Source organism: Gymnodraco acuticeps, unplaced genomic scaffold, assembly GCF_902827175.1.
Source record: "Gymnodraco acuticeps unplaced genomic scaffold, fGymAcu1.1, whole genome shotgun sequence".
NCBI classification, from domain to species: domain Eukaryota; kingdom Metazoa; phylum Chordata; class Actinopteri; order Perciformes; family Bathydraconidae; genus Gymnodraco; species Gymnodraco acuticeps.
The window spans coordinates 75900-93268 of NW_022992079.1; the positions used below are offsets into that span (position 1 = coordinate 75900).

The window sequence follows — 17369 nt, forward strand, 5'->3', positions numbered from 1 at the left end:
TGAGTTTGACTGATGATGGAAAAGGAAGAGTTCTTGTGCAAAAATAGATAAAAAGACATTCTGAAAATATATTTACCTAGCAGTTTGATTCATATTACCTGAATTCAGTAAATCCTGTTTTGGCAAAAAAAACGCTTCAAATGGTCTTTAAGCTCAAACCTTAATACCTAATGTACAAATCTCTGCTCATATTTGCTTTTGTGTAAGCACTCAGATGAGTATTTGTATATATTTGTAACCTTCAGTTCATGTTTGCAGACATCAGGTGGAGAGATTTAATAATTCACACCACTCTCACTTTCATCACTCATCATCAGTATTGTGTATCCCAGTGAGAGCGCTTGACAAAACATTTATTGTTGACACCAGCTGAACCCTGAACAAACATCAACAGCAGCTCCTCAGTGTTCAGTAATGTTCAGGTTATCAACCAATCAGGATGCAAAGAGTCTCTGATGTATCACCAAGATGAGCTCACGCCTGATCCAAAGTGGATCACACGCTCCCACCCATTTTTCATGTACATAACATATTCAACATCAATCTCATTTAATCCCATACAGACGGTTCATTTGTTAGATTGTACAAGTTATCTTTATTTCGGATCTGATCTTGGATCTTAGAAGTAGATTATATGACATCTTAGTTTCATTGAGCCATTCCAAGACACGTATCTATTCCAATATTCAGATCCACACATTCAGACCAATTTATTTTGCGGGTTGTAAACCTTGCCATCCATATTATTATTTTTTAATAAAGTTCTCTGGGTTTGGATGGAGTTTGAAAAAACAGCTGCACTACGTGCCCAGTGAGGGTTAAGGGGCTAAGAGAGCAGGTTACATTTAACAAAGAGACAAACCGGAAACTGGCAGCGAGTCCACACTAGTACTGTTTCCTGTGATGACTCATTCGTGTGTATGTGTGTGTGTGTGTGTGTGTGTGTGTGTGTGTGTGTGTGTGTGTGTGTGTGTGTGTGTGTTGTGTGTGTGATGTGTGTGTGTGTGTGTGTGTGTGTGTGTGTGTGTTGTGTGTGTGTGTGTGTGTGTGTGTGTGTGTGTTGTGTGTGTGTGTGTGTGTGTGTGATGTGGTGTGTGTGTGTGTGTGTGTGTGTGTGTGTGTGCGTGATGTGTGTGTGGTGTGTGTGTGTGTGTGTGTGTGTGTGTGTGTGTGTGTGTGTGTGGTGTGTGCTGTGTGCTTGGATAGTGTGTGTTGTGTGTGTGCTGTGTGTGTGTGTGTTGGTGTGTGTTGGTGTGTGTTGTGTGTTGTGGTGCGTGGTGTGTGTGTGTGTGTGTGTGTGTGTGTGTGTGTGTGTGTGTGGCAGACCAGACCTCAGCCTCTCTCTGCAGTGTGGGGATTTCCTTTTTCCACCCTAGTCACATGACTGCAGATATGGGTGTGGTCTCCTGCATTCCTGGCCCCTCTCGCTCTCTTGTTACTCTGTCTGGCGTGCTGCGACACTTTCTCTCTCTCTCTCTCTCTCTCTCTCTCTCTCTCTCTCTCTCTCTCTCTCTCCACACACACACAACACCGTTTGTCTAGACCAAAACACACTTCACCGCTCGGTGTGTGTGTGTGTTTTGACGTGCCTTGCATGCAAGAAATGTCGTGTTGTGTAGTCACTGTGTGACTGAATGTTTCACTGGGATTTATGTGTGTGTGTGTGTGTGTGTGTGTTGGTGTGTGTGGTGTGTGTGTGTGTGTGTGTGTGTGTGTGTGGTGTGTGTGTGTGTGTGTGTGTGTGTGTGTGTGTATGTGGGGGGGTGAGATCTGTTGCTGGGTGCAACAAGAAAGAAAAAAGTTCCTCTCCATGGGGAAGGTGCGGCCAGCAGCAAGTTTGCATAGTGTGTGTGTGTGTGTGTGTGTGTGTGTGTGTGTGTGTGTGGTGTGTGTGTGTTTGTGGTGTTGTGTGTGTGTGTGTGTGTGTGTGTGTGTGTGTGTGTGCTGTGTGTGTGTGTGTGTGTGTGTGTGTGTGTGTGTGTGTGTGTGTGTGTGTGTGTGTGTGTGTGTGTGTGTGTGTGGGTGTGTGTGTGTGTGTGTGTGTTGTGTGTGTGTGTGTGTGTGTGTGTGTGTGTGTGTGAGGAGGGAGGTGCAGGCTGCTGCTTTAGTATGCAGAGCAGGTGTGTCTGCAGAGGCAGAGAGGAGGAAGAGGAGGGAGGAGAACAGCAGCTGAAAAGGGGACGGTCTGATGGAAGATAATGAAGAACAAAACCTTCTCATGAACTGAAACTGATCGTGGTTTTTCTCATTCATGTTTAAAAGAAAAAAATGAGTCTGAGACAAGAACATGTCACTAGCTGCAGACAAAATATTATCTTTGTTTCCGATCAATATTCAAAAGTTATAGTTACCACAAAATGAAAAGGACTAGAAAAGGGCCATTGAAATTAAACTCCTCGTAGATAAATCTGATTGAATTTCATAAAGTCTTAACCAAGCAGGAGGAGGGAGTGACCTCGTTTAGGAAGATTGTTTGTGCCTGTTTTATAACCGCATGATGACATAGAACACACCACTGAAGGTAGGACGCTGATTGTAAAGACAGTGATTAATGACAGTCGAGTGTTTGATAAGAGGCAGTATGTTTTACAACCCTGTGGAATGCTATTGTTAGCCTGAACGCTAGCTCACATAGTTACAACCCCAACCAGCCTGAACCCGTGACCCTACAACATTAACTGCGGTCCCGCGTACTTTACTAAATAAAATGTCAAACTGATCAGCTCTTTTTTTTTATCAGATAACCGAATAGTGCTGATACCTGGTGGTCGGTCAGTTGATTGTTTGGTCAAAATCGCTGGTGTTACGTTTGTAAGGCCATGCATCCCTAAGCCCATTTTATTGTTGAATATCCCAGTCGCTTGGTTTTTGGTGCACTGTTTTCTTCAGTGGCTTTGGATGTCTGCTTGCTGTTATACAGAATATTCTCCATCGTAAAAGGTTCTGTTTAAGGTAAAGTACATAATATGGCTCTGAATGCAGGGAAGTCTGAACCACATAGGGAGAACTGACGGTCCGCCCTTCTACAAAACAGTTGTAGGGCTGAACGATTAATCGATTTTAAATCGAAATCGCGATTTTAAATGATGCAATCATCAAATCACAAAGCCTGCGATTTTTTTTTGTTCTTCTTGTGTGTCAGTCATCCACACCAATCAGAAGTGCTGTGCTCCACATGTACCAGTCATTGTTAACCAATCAGAAGTGGCCCATGATAGAAGGTGATAGACAGATTGATCCAATCACCTGCCAAGTATTTTTGAAATACTTTTCCAAATGGCTTCCAATGGAGCTTTCCTAGATGGTTTGGTGAAACAAAGCATCTGAGTCAGGTTAGTAATGCTCCATCACATGTTTCTATTACAGGGTGAATTTTAAACTGAAGCTTGACTTTAAAGCAACCCAACGGAAGTTTCATGTAAGTTTAGTTTTTTCACTCGTAGCTCGGGCTGCAGGGGTGCTAGAGACGGGAGCACGTTGATATGACCTTCCTAGCCGGAGTTATGGCCGCATTTTACAATAAACTTCCGTTGGGTCGCTTAAAAACAAATATCGCAAATCGAATCGCAATATCTGTCAGAAAAATCGCAATTAGATTATTTCCCCAAATCGTGCAGCCCTAAACAGTAGTATTAATTTCCCCTCCGTTGTTGTTTATGTTTAGATCTGCTTGTGATGGTTGGTCTTTGTGGTTTTTTCCACACCCTTCTTCACTTTGATGAAATAATCGCAATTAGTTTTTTTTTCTCAAAATCCTGCAACCATGGTTTGAACCAAATATGAAAAACCTTCGACCCTCAGTTGTAATACACTGCTCTCCGATTGCCAATTATTAAAATTAACACATAAAATGGAACGGACTCAGCTGTTATGAAGTGTGGAGCTCCAGTCACATGATAACTGGAGGGGGATATTGACCTAGGTCTCTACTGTAAGATGCTATTGGATGGATCAGTTTTTAATATTGGATTGTGATAACAGCTGATTGATACTGTCCATGAGAGAATGTTGGCACTGTTAATGAAAGCAAAACCCCTTTTTTAAATGTTTTTATGAAGCTAATGCTGCTGTGTTTATACTTTATGCATCAGATTGCCTAATATTAACAACATGATGGATGTGATGGTGGCAAGTGTGAGTCACTCTGCTTCTTGGTTTAGTTTAACCAAATGTAATCCTGGAAAGCAAACCCTGCACAAAACACACATCATTTCCTTACTAAGGCGGATTATTCATTACGTGCCTTTCTCCGATCTATTTAAAGGTGTTTTTCAAAAGATTTATATCGTAAGTGAAACACCAAAACACTTAAATGTAATATCTTCTTCTCCTTCGACTTTACCGCCAGCCTCTGCTCAGCGTTTTTATGTTGCAGCATAGAAGGAAAATCCAATGACAATAAACATCCACAACTCATAAACATGGGGATCTTTCCATTTCTACATGATATGATCACAGCATGAGACGGGGCGGCTGTGGGTTTTGTTGTAAAACAAAATGTGAAATGTTTAAACCACACAACACAAATGATGTTGAAAATAAATCTGTTCCGCTCGGCCTTTTTTATTGGCCATTTTCTGCACACCACACACACTCATTGGATGGGCTCTTGTATCCCCCACACACACAGACACACAATCGAGTGGCTGGCAACATGGTGGCTACAGCATAATTTCATCTGGAGTCAATAACAAACAGATAAAACGGACAAAGAACAGACACACTGGCTCTCAGGCACTCAGACGCATACACTGAAACTCTGCTCGCCTTATGGCACAGATGCCCCATCTATATATAGAGGCAGCTAAAAACATGGCATCACTTCCTGTCTGGCTTATGTAACTCTGAACAGTTTCTCATTAAGGCTTTCTTTAAGGTATCTCTGACAAAATGGTGCTGATGATGTGGCTCCAACTTGATGATACGATAATACTTTATTGTCTATTTCGTAAACTATTTAAGAAAATAAATAATCAAACAGACATTGAACATAACATTACCATCCCTGCAGACAGTATTTACGAGACCCTTTAACCATCATTTCATCTTTTTTTATATTTAGGATTTAACTTATGATTAACTGCAGTGTTGAACACAATGACATCCAGAATTGTTGTTCTTCCTCAGTTCTTCACTAGTGAGATTCCAATTAGTAATGATGTTTTTTTTTTTATTAAAAAATATATATTTGAACACACATTTGAAAATCAGGGCCTTAATTGATAGAGACAGACACATCTCAAACAGAGATTTAAAGGTGCCCTTGTATGCTTTTGGCGGTTTTCCCTTTCCTGTAGTGGGTTATATAGGTTTTTTTGTGCATGTAAATGGTCTGCTAAGGTTAGAAGAGGTGCTGCAGCACAGGCAGTATGAGAAAAATAAAGCAGTTTTTAAACATTTAAGCATGTCACAGTAGAGGCACAACATGCAAATGTCAACCTGGAAATGTGCATAATAAAGCCCCTTTTAATATTACAATAAAATCCCATATATACATTTTAACATATATATTTTGATCTAGGATTGAAGTTTTTTTTTTAATTGACATAGCATTTTACCTATATTAAAATCCAGTTTTGAACGGCATAACATCTAAACTATTTGTTTAGTTAACTCAGCTTCCAACATGAACATTTTACCTGGATAAATAAAGGTTTTGAACATTTTAAGTAATGTCTTTTAAATAGGTAATTATTTAACAGCATGTTAGCCTGACTGAGTTAACTCTCATTTGAAAAATGTGTCCTTTATCTAAGTGACTGTAATGCAGCTGGATGACAGCACCATCAACGCTAGTGTTTACAGGATTACAAACCCAGGTTTACAGCAAAATAATTTAGAGATGGAAAACGAGTGCCTTTACAAATAATTTCCCCTCTTTCTCTATTGAACATGCATTATATCTTCTTCTAACGCTACGTGTCAAGCAAAGTGCTTTGTAACTGGCAGAGTCAGTGTAGCATGTTATCAGTGTGTGTGTGTGCGTGTGTTCTCATTATTCTGCGTTAATCAAACATTTGCTCGTTAAAGCATAACAGCCATTGAGGTGTGTGTGTGTGTGTGTGTGTGTGTGTGTGTGTGTGTGTGTGTGTGTGTGTGTGGTGTGTGTGTGTGTGTGTGTGTGTGTGTGTGTGTGTGTGTGTGTGTGTGTGTGTGTGTGTGTGTGTGTGTGTGTGTGTGTGTGTGTGTGTGTGTGTGTGTGTGTGTGTGTGTGTGTGTGTGTGTGTGTGTGTGTGTGTGTGTGTGTGTGTGTGTGTGTGTGTGTCATCAAGGTCTAAAGCTAGGAATGCTAACCTTTGGACTAAAGTGGGTGTGGTGGTTAAGAAACTAAGTGTGTGTGGGGATTATGTTGTAATACTCCACCCAATACATGCAACTTGTGTCGTTCTTTCTTTCATAATCCTCCCAACTTCTTCTTCTACACTTCTCACAGTAGGTATAAGATTTTAATATTGCGATTATTGCAGTCCATAAATATCACGGTGAATGGTCATATTACTATTAAACAATGACATACAACTATTGCATAAAGGTTAGATATATAATATTATTGTCCAACTTAGTAGAAATGTGTCTTTCACTTCTCCCAAGTACAGTAAAAGTACATACAATACACCATTAAAAACATTAAAATAAACAGTAACACAAAGGTTAGTTTATTAGTTCATAATGTATTTATCATTAATTATATCAGCTTTATCAGCAAGGTGACAAAGTGCTTCAGAAGCAAGCAAGGCCATAAAAAATAAACAAACAATAAAATATACCAGACCTTAAAGGGGCCCGAAAATGCTTATTTTCATATTTGTATGTTGTGTCTCTACTGTGACATGTCTCCATGCTTTAAAGTTCAAAAAGCTCTTTATTTTTGTCATCCTGCCTGTGCTGCTGCATCTCTTTTCACCCTCTGTCTGAAACCAGAGCCCAGTCTGCTCTGATTGGTTAGCTGGCCAGCACTCTTGTAATAGGTCAACTGCTTAGAGATGTCCCGTCCCTTAGCCTATCACGTACAATGTGTGTTGGAGCGCTAGCCAATATAAGCAGGAGTGTTACATAGTGATGTCACCATGTTACAGAAGTAAACAAAGGAGTCCAATGGAGGTGTTGTTAGGCAGGTGGGGGAGTGTGTGGGAGAGGAACTCCCTCTGGAGGGAACACAGGGATGTTAGCCTTTACAGACCATTTACATGCACTTAAACCTATATAACACATTACAGGAAAGGGAAAAGCCCAAAAAGTAGAATAGAGCCTCTTTAAAATGTGATAGTGAGCTGCTTGTTTAAAGCTCAACAGAGATTGAAGATTGTTACAATATTTTTCCTATATATTTATATATATATTAATATTCTGACGTGTGTTGGGTGGTAATAGCTGTTTAAGAACCAGCCAATCTGGCACACTCATATACTTACTTCATTAAGCAGAGGACATGGATTAAATGTTACTGCTCAGAGTATATGATCCACTCCATATCAACATCTTAAAGTGCTTTCTGTCAGGTATTAATAAGGAAGAAGACAGAACGTTAAAAACATTCATAGCAATGGACCTCAGCATAGTTCTCCTCAGCTCTTACAAGCTACTAGCACCACTCACCCGTCTCCACGTTACCATCAACATGACCACAGCCAGGGTTTAGTGCTGACCCCGGAGCAACGATGTTAAGTCAGGTCATGTCATTTTCAGTCATGTATAATGCATTTCCTCTCACTTTACGTTACGACTGATCACCCATACAGTAGCCTCGCTTCAGTAGGTCGACTACAACTTCTTACTGTGACGTAACTCCAAAACTGTTTTACTCTATTATCTATCGTCCTTTTTTAAATGTTATCAAATGTTTTAAATCTCAAACATGTTATTCTTCTGATATGTTTTTGTTTGAAAGCTTTCTTGCCTCATCTAGTATATAATAACTTACAACAAACATTAACGTGGTGATGTCTGTGGGTAATGTATTTCTGTCATAGTAATGAATCCACTTCTGGCCAATGAACATAATTAGTGAACACAGAGACGCCATTTGTTGTCCTGCTCTGTAAAAGATAACACACACACAATCATAACAACAACAAATATAAAAGACAGTTTAAAACAAAAAACTGAATCTTTAAGCTATCATTGTGTCAGATATATATGAAAATATGCTTTAATTTGAACCTAGGTGCCTTACAGAATATATATTTTTAAATGCTGATTTTGGATGGACATTAAACTCACCATTATCTCCTGATTTCATCCTGAACTCTCTGCCGAAGTTGGCTCTTCATGGCTATTTTTCAAATCACCAGAACCCTGTTTAGGGTCTTTGACAGAAAACAATCATAAATTAATAAAGAAACAATAACTCTGCTGTTATGGAAAAACTGACACTAAATGATCCTCTCCTGAATTTACCTGATTATCACTGAAAAAGCAAACACAAATGTGCTGAATGGACATTCAGTTCCTGCGTTTATGTCTTGTTTATCAAGTCTATTTAATGAAAAGTTAATGAGTCCTGACTGTAGTTCCTGATTTAGTTCCGGGGTTTAGTTCCTGAGGGAGATATAGCAGACTGTCCCCCAGACACACGGAGCCTCTGAAACGGAAACAGTGGAACAAACCAACAAAACCCAGCAGTGATTAAAGTGACGGCCCCGGATGTTTTGGTGCCCTCTGCAAAGTCTCGTACAGTGCCCCCGCTGTACAAATTAGGCTAGTCAGGTATGCAATAGTGTGCACTTACATGTCCAAGACAAGCCTCCAGGAAGAGCTGACAATTCTCAGAGTGGCCAAACTGTTGGAATTACAATTTCCTGTGCCAGTTAAAGGATTCCATAGGGCCCAAAAATACATTCACTTACATTACAAGTCTGTGTAAGGGAAACTTCTGCAGCAATGGAGAGTCAGTACTCAGAGAGACACGAGGAGAGTTGGAGCTTTGATGTCAAACACTGGTGTTTTATTACAAGTATCGGCCGGAGAATTTCACATCACAAGTCATAGCAGCCAGAGGTTCTGACTGCACGGGTGGGTTGCCACATCAATTCTGCCCAGCCTCTCTCTCGATAGACCTTTTAGCTAGTTTACAGAGAGTTAATCAACATATTGGGGCAGATAATCTCAACAGCTGGGCCCACTGAATCACTTGCGTCTGACCCTTAATGGCCTTGAAGCCGGTCAACCCAGAGTTGACTGGTCATAGACTGAGAAATATCAACATATGACTGCATTAGCACATTCCTTACGGGAGATAACAGAGCCAGGGTTGGTCATAAACGTCAAAGGGCAAAAGGTTAAATATCTAGGAGTAAAGACAGAAATATTCCCTCACAGTCTGTAAATCACTCACAATTATTTTTGGTTGATAATTTATGTTATTTGGTGATAATCCAAGTGATTATGTCCTAAAAGTGTGCTAATAGCCAAATCCATAGTCACATTTCTGCTTGCTCTGGCTGAAGAAGATCGCTGGATTTTTCTTGTTCTCAAAAGTTAAGGCCTTTTGGCTTTAAGTGCCAGTGGACAACTTCCATAGGATTGAACGGGGCCTGCCTCCAATGCGGTGTCCTGTGTCTTTGTACATGTTGGAGAAATATTTTCCACGGTCCATAACTTTGACCCAGTTTATCAGTTCAAACTGTCCTGACTGAGCACACGCACCTGTAACCTTGGCTGCTGTGCTCTCAGTGTTTTGTCTCCCTGTTCCTGCCTGTTGGCGTCAGCTGATAGAGGTGTTATGATTAGTGGTGCACGATAATTATCGGCCCGATAATTATTATGACGTCATCCCGATAAACCCGATAACAGTATTAATAGCCCCGATAATATACAATATATTTTTTGGGTAAAAAAAAAAGAAAAAAATACTGCGGTGTGGGTGGATTGGGATGAGGGGCGCTTGTTTTTCACTCGGCTCCTCCCGTTTTGCCAGTACTGTGGTATTAGTGGTTTAGGAAGAGGGGAGTTCTTCACAAATCCAGCGCTCCCTAACTCATGCCTGGCTGTGACGTAAATGGTGTGCGGCCGTGAAGTCAGGACAGTAAACAAACATGTCGCCGGTAGTATGAGACTATTTCAAAGTTTCAGAGTTAGATAGTTCGCTTGCTATTTGTATTAACAAATGCAGAAGTTCCACGAGGAGGGAAAAAGGCAACGAGCTATAATACTTCCAACCTGATTAGTCACCTGAAACATCGCCATCGCTACGATGGTGTGTTAAAAGCGTACGAAGACGCCTGCGCTGCTAAACTAGCGGCGAATCCAAAGCCAGCTGCAAAGGCACCGGGGCTTTTACCTATCGACGAGGCCTTTGAAAAAGGCAAGAAGTTTGCCAGAGACGACCCCAGGGCTAAAACGATCTCTAACTTCATCATAGCGCTTGACGAGAGTCAAAACTGTTCTTGGCTTTGTTTTGTTCGTAGTAGTAATGCTCATGTCATTTGCTCACTACTAGTCTTTTTTTTACCACCAGGTGTGCAAAAACTACAGGTACATTTAATATATATATATTATATTATTATCGGTTATCGGTATCAGTCTTGAGAAGCAGGAAGTTATCGGTATCGGTTTCAAAAAACCAATATCGTGCATCCCTAGTTATGATTATATCTTGTTATGCAGGATGTTGATTATTCTCTCTGAACTAGCTAAATACATGGGTCTGGGGTAGAGTTCTTCAGATTTGACGTTGCAACTCTACCGTGAAGTCAGAACCTCTGGCTCTTGGACTTGTGATGTGAATTCTCCGGCCGAAGCTCCAAATAAACCATCAGTGTTTGACATCAAAGTTCCAACTCTCCTCGTGTCTCTGAGTCCTGACTCTCCATTGCTACAGAAGTTTCCCTTACAGTACATCCATGGTCCTAGGATATGATTTCTGATTAATAATATATCCTTTTTAAGTTGCTTGCCTGTATTTCCACAAGTGTCAATATCTGTGAATTAATCATTTGAGTGCCAGGTTTCAGAGGAAATTAATACCACATTATAGGAATGGACAACAGAGTTACTTAATCCTGTACTGCGTTTTATCAATCTAGATTGTTTTGATTTGAGTTTCCGAGTGTTGGAGATGTTTTCCACAGAGATTTCTGCCTTCTCTCTAATATAATCGAACTAGATGGCACTCCACTTGGGTTGGGATGAAGAATACATTTACATAGCAATGTCTCTTTCCAGAAGTCATGACCCGGCTACTTATAATCTACAGATCTTGTTTGGAGCAGTTTAATGTGGATATTAATAATGTCCTTCGTCATTGCCATCTGGTTCCATTATACTTAAGATAAGACAGACATCTGTAGGGAGGATATCTCTACCAATCTGCTAGTTCAACCAAAAAAATAATCTAAATTGATTACTAGTACTACATCTAACGGGGAGACATATTTCAGATGTTGGTGTCACTGTCCCTTTAAATGCTTAAAAAAAGAAACCAGCCATGTTACGTATTCAATGTTTTCCACTTTATTGGCTCTCATTATGACCACAAACTAACACTGTGTGTGTGTGTGTGTGTGTGTGTGTGTGTGTGTGTGTGTGTGTGTGTGTGTGTGTGTGTGTGTGTGTGTGTGTGTGTGTGTGTGTGTGTGTGTGTGTGTGTGTGTGTGTGTGTGTGTGTGTGTGTGTGTGTGTGTGTGTGTGTGTGTGTGTGTGTGTGTGTGTGTGTGTGTGTGTGTGTGTGTGTGTGTGTGTGTGTGTAAACAGTGAGAAATGGAGGACAGCCTTTGATGTGTACTAACATAATCCGTGCTGATGGGTTGGAATGTCACACTTTGGCCACACACACTTTATCTCTCTCACACACACACTGACCCACTGGAATCCCCCTTTCATTCATATATTGCCTCTGCTTGATGTTGATTGGCTCTCTGACTCGCAGTTTGTTCATTATCAGGACAAATGAATACAATTTCCTTGTTACTGTACGCGTTCATAGGTTTCATTCTAGCAACTAGTTGTCATCTGATCACTGTAATTGATTTGAATTCACAGACTTCCAGTCATGAGTTTCCACTTCCGTTCTTCAACCTTTTTTATTTAAAATGTGTTCAACCCGCTTTACAGAAAAAACGCTTTAAAGGACCTTTATGTTTTGTGCGTTTCATGGTTCTGTGGTTGTTTACTGTCTATCTGCAAAGAGACAACAAATGCAAATTAGATGCACACTATGTTACAAAAAGGGTCGATGAAAAAACTAGGAATTAAATAAGATGGCTAGAGTCACAAAAAATGTATCCTTAAGTGCTTTTTTTTGCTGAACGCATCCCTGTGACCAGCTCTCTAGTATGCCTCTCGTCCAATGAAATGACTTGGTCGCTCTATGACGCGTTGAACCCAATGTGAGCAAATTACTCTGAATGCTGCGACGCAGCACCTGAGATTACTTCCAAAAGGTTGTTCACATTCTCAATTTTTTATGTTTAACGTTATATTCGTTCGGTACACTTCGGTACACACATGTACCGTTGCAGCCCTAACTAACTCCCATTAAACTTTTAATTGTGCTTTGTCCCTGAAACAATAAGCAGTAAAAAATATATAAAATACATACATAAACGTGACATTATATTTACTGAGTTTGGGATTCAGAACTGTCCAGCAGGTGTATTTGTTGCGTACATTAGGTTGTCAATTGTTTTATATTATTTGTCTTTTCTTTGCAAAAATGTGTCCTTCAAAAAAAATTAAAACTTTTGATAAAAGTGGTAATGGGAGTATTAAAAGCTTGAATTTAAAAGGTTGAATAAAAGTGTTTTGTTTCTGGGTTTTTTCGGTAATGCCCTGAATAAAATATTGTTCTTTCTACGTCAGAGTCAACAAACCTCAGAGCAGACGGTATCTCAAAGGAGCAGCACGGCAATAATCAGTTTATATCTTAACGACGTCAGTGATTTAGCGGACTCCTTTAATAATCTGCGATGAGAAACTCTCCTCTAATTGGCTGTAATTGGCCTCTGCGCTATTAATTAGTAAAAACCAAACTGATCTGTCTGTCTGCTGATGATGATGTTGGGACTGTTTCCTGTCTGGATCTGGTTTATAAAACCATGTCTTTCTGTTTCCTCTGCAGCGTCAAGAACGATGTTTACTCCCTTGTTTCCGTGGTAACCCGAGAGGAGCATGCACAACCGGGTCAGGAGTTAACGTCAACTTTCATCTCCACCTGCCTCCTGTGAAAACTACACTACCCACAATACCTGGGAACTGACGACCCAGTCTGACATTTAGAACGCTTTAAAAAAAGACACTCAAAAGGAACAAAACTACAAAAAAACACAAACGCTGCTGTGAAGAGGACCAATATGGCCAACAACACGGCGGAGCACCCTCCGGGGAATTCGGTTGCAGAGGGCAACCATGACGGGGACTTTGGGGTGACGGTGATGGACCTGAGGGAGCTGATGGAGCTGCGGAGCGCCGAGGGTGTCAGCAAGATCCAGGACACGCATGGAGACGTGCAGGGCCTCTGCCGCCGTCTGAAGACATCCGCCATCGAAGGTGAGACGCATGAAACACACCATACCCACACTCAGTCCACATCACCAGGAAACATTTCCTAGATTCTACTTCGATTTAGTTTTAGTCACAACATAAAGATCAAACGATTTGATAAAACTCACACTCGTTTTTCCTACAATAAAGCTCAAACTATTTTTACTTTCTATTAAGAGGGGGCTGACTGACTGATGATTTTGCCTACTTTACTTCAAGAGCATTTTCCTTGTGAGTGTGACAGGTAGCGATGATAAAAAGCAAAGTCCCAACACTTCGAGATGAATAGCCATTGACCTCCTTTTACATAATGGTATTGCTCTAGTATCAGTATTCAATGATTAATGGCCTGCTACAGGTCCACTCCCAAGGCTTGGAAATCACTGTTTTGATTCATACTTAATTTAATCAAGATATTTATTGATAGTAAAGTCAATGATTTGAATCGTCAATAGGAGAGCTGCCCATTTGAATCTCATGCCATTGAATCACGGTTCGGTTGTCACGTTGATTTGTCAACAAAGCAAAGAAAGTCCTTCGTCCTTGTACAGAGTGTAACATACGATAATGGCATGACAAACTCTTCTGTCTCAACACACCCCTAAACTATTTTACAATCAATGATCTTTTACAAAGATCTGTATTTCTACACTGTGTTGTTGCTTATTTTACTTAAATACCAAAGTATGAATGAGCAATGTGTTTGTTTAATATAGTTCGTATTAATCCTAATCTGCAAAGAAATTAGTTTCTGAAGCTGTCAGATAAATATAGTGAAGGAAAATTATGAATTATACTGTGATGGAAGTATACAATTCTATAAATGTGAATATTCGAGTATAAGTACATAAAAAGTGTACTAAGGTATAGTACAGGAAATGCATTTTGTGTGTATTACTTTAAGATAAGAGAAGATAAGATTTACTTTATTGATCCCAATTTGTGATTTATTTTTCCTTTCCTACATTTAAAGCTAGGCAAGTTTATTTAAAGCACATTTTTAACAACAAGGCAAGCTGTTCAATATTTGAATAGTTGTTTGATTTAATAAATAGCATTGACATTTAAAAAAAAAACACACACACATTTTAGGAGCTGACAGTGTGTGCCATTAAACAATGATAATATTACAAACAAACACACAATGCATGAGCACACTCTGCATTTGTGTTTATTGATGATCAGCTTGGATTTCAGTCAGAGCTTCATGTGACGCCAGAAAATGGCTGACACGCTGCTCTTTCTTATTTCACCTCATCTCTGTGTGTGTGTGTGTGTGTGTGTGTGTGTGTGTGTGTGTGTGTGTGTGTGTGTGTGTGTGTGTGTGTGTGTGTGTGTGTGTGTGTGTGTGTGTGTGTGTGTGTGTGTGTGTGTGTGTGTGTGTGTGTGTGTGTGTGTGTGTGTGTGTGTGTGTGTGTGTGTGTGTGTGTGTGTGTGTGTGTGTGTGTGTGTGTGTGTGTGTGTGTGTGTGTGTGTGTGTGTGTGTGTGTGTGTGTGTGTGTGTGTGTGTGTGTGTGTGTGTGTGTGTGTGTCTCCATGTCCATCCATTCCAGGATTGAAATTAGTTCCAGCCTGTTCCCCTAATGGCTCCATAGATCATTGCTCTGTTCCATTTGGTAATCAGAGGACAGCTGTAGTCGCGTCCTCCACGCAAGATATTACTCACTTTAATGAAGAAACTGTAATTATATTTTCACTGCAGAGAGGAAGAAGAGGGGGGAACAAGGGGAAACCTAAATGTAATGTTGAGGGCAAACACCATGATTGTTACTGTTAACTGAGGTGATACAGGATAAACGTTTTAATCCACCTGCTGTCTTTTTGTATCCATACGTCATAAGAATAATTTTCAGTTATTTTGTTAAAGGGGCTTTATTTAGCTTTTTTGTTTTGTTTTCCCTTTCCTGTAGTGTGTTATATAGGTTTCTGTGCATGTAAATGGTCTGCCAAGGCTAACATTTCTCCCACAGACTAACCAAGCTTTTTGAACATTAAAGGTCACCTATCATGCAATATTTAGGCAATAGCATATGTCTCAAATAGATACAAATGTATTAAAAACGTGTCTATGAAGTGTTTTGCTCAAAATACCAAACAGATCACCCATTCTAGCCATGCCTCATATCCCTCTATTTCACTTCCTGTTACTAAAGTGCTGATTCGGGGTATAAAGCTTTAAAAATAAAAATAAAATAATAAAAACAGGGGGCAGAGCTTATAATAAATGCTGCGGTGATGAAACGCCAAAACCACATCAAGGATTATTTCTGAAACATTATGGAGCTCAAAGGCTTTCTCTCTTGCCGGTTTACCACAAGGTGAGTTTCTTTTTATTTCCTGCTTGTTCACACATGTGCTGCTCTCCAGGACTGATTAGCTCTGAGTGTTAGTGTTAGCGATGCTTGCTAATGTAAACAAAAACCATATTACGTCCAAAACACGTCGGACATTGATTCTGATCGCAACTTTTCAAAGTGTGAGGCACGCCTCCCTGGGGGGGCGCCAGAGAGCTTCAGGGGAGGGACAGCGTGAGAAAAAAATAACGATGACTAAAGTGTCACTTGCACACTTTTAGCTGTCTGTGGAGACAAAAGGCTGTAAAAGTGCTCATTCCCTTCACCTGCTCCCGCCACGTACCCGCAACGTGCAATAGCCCAACGAACCCGCCCCGCCACCCGCACATATTGCCAATTAGTTCCGCAAACCGACCCGACCCGTCGGCACAAGATCCGCAAACCGACCCGAACCCGCATATCCTACGAGCAGTGAAAACATGCAATTATTCCCAAAAACACGTGGGATGTTGGTTCTTTTCTCCATCTAGGAACCAAAAGCCTCCCAGACGTTGGATTTCGCTCTTGAGGAAGAGTTATTTACAATGCTGTATTCTCCGCTAGAGAGCTTCACCTCAGCCATTTCGAATGTGGCGCGCTCAGCAGCAGATTGATGCGGTGCAAATGTTACTGTATGCGCGGTCCCGCGGGGAGAGGTCTGAGGAATGTTTAAACATTACATTTAATTATTATTATTTAAATATATTTATTATGCAACACCCGCGACCTGACCCGCATCTTCTTTGTTTTACCCAGAACCGAACCCGGATCTTTTTTTTTTTTTAAAGATACCACCCGCGAATCACTTTTGTTGCGGGTCACCCGTCGGGTACCCGACCCGATGCAGGACTCTGATCCCCGCATCATCCGCCTGTGCGCATCAAAGACGCAGACTCATTATTCCCACTAAAGTAGAGGTGAGTGTAATAAGGAGGCAAAGTTGAGGTTCAGTGTGTGGGAGCATATAAGGATTTATCCACGATGTTAAAAATGTTTAAAACAAAAGTTATTGTTTAATATTTTAAGGAGGTGACGCTTCTCAGCCAATCAAATCGGTGCAGTCAGTGAGTCATTTCAAATGGCGTGCTCAAAAAAGAGAAAGGTAGACAGCGAAAACAGAGCATTTAATGAAATGTTCTCTTACTGGACCTCTTTGACATGCAATTGAATACCCCTGCATTATAGCAACAACAACAATAATAATAATAATAATAGCAATAATAATTGGGAGGAGGGTGCACGGCTGTTCTTATGTTCTCTGAGGGGAGGCTCACCTTCCCACACTTTGAAAACCCCTGCCTTAGAGAGTTCACGTGAAAACTGAATTCAAAAAGACAAAATCATTGAGGCACCCATATATTAATTCACAGAGCTAGAGAAAATAAATGGAAATTCCTGGAGGGTTAGTTTCTTTCTCCACAGTGACTGAAGTCCTTCCACCCTTTGTTTTCACTATAGAACTAACCCTGACTTGTTAATTGACTTTGACGTGTGAAATCACAGGAATGGGCCCTTTAAATCTATATTTAGGTTTCTGTGTCATGCCCTATGGTTGTT

General features: G+C 40.5%; 1 protein-coding gene across 6 annotated transcripts in view; it reads left to right on the forward strand.

The window, feature by feature from the left end:
• The window catches only part of LOC117537192 (plasma membrane calcium-transporting ATPase 1-like), a 141998-nt gene that overhangs the window by 56528 nt on the left and 68101 nt on the right, over positions 1-17369 (forward strand). For 5 of the 6 annotated variants that reach the window (XM_034202346.1, XM_034202341.1, XM_034202344.1 and 2 more), the window contains exon 2: positions 13058-13485. In XM_034202346.1, the coding sequence (XP_034058237.1) occupies positions 13290-13485 (196 nt within the window). In that variant the 5' untranslated portion in view covers positions 13058-13289. Of the gene's footprint in view, positions 1-3308; positions 3333-13057; positions 13486-17369 lie in introns of those variants that run through there. The other variant, XM_034202342.1, reaches the window with a different exon arrangement.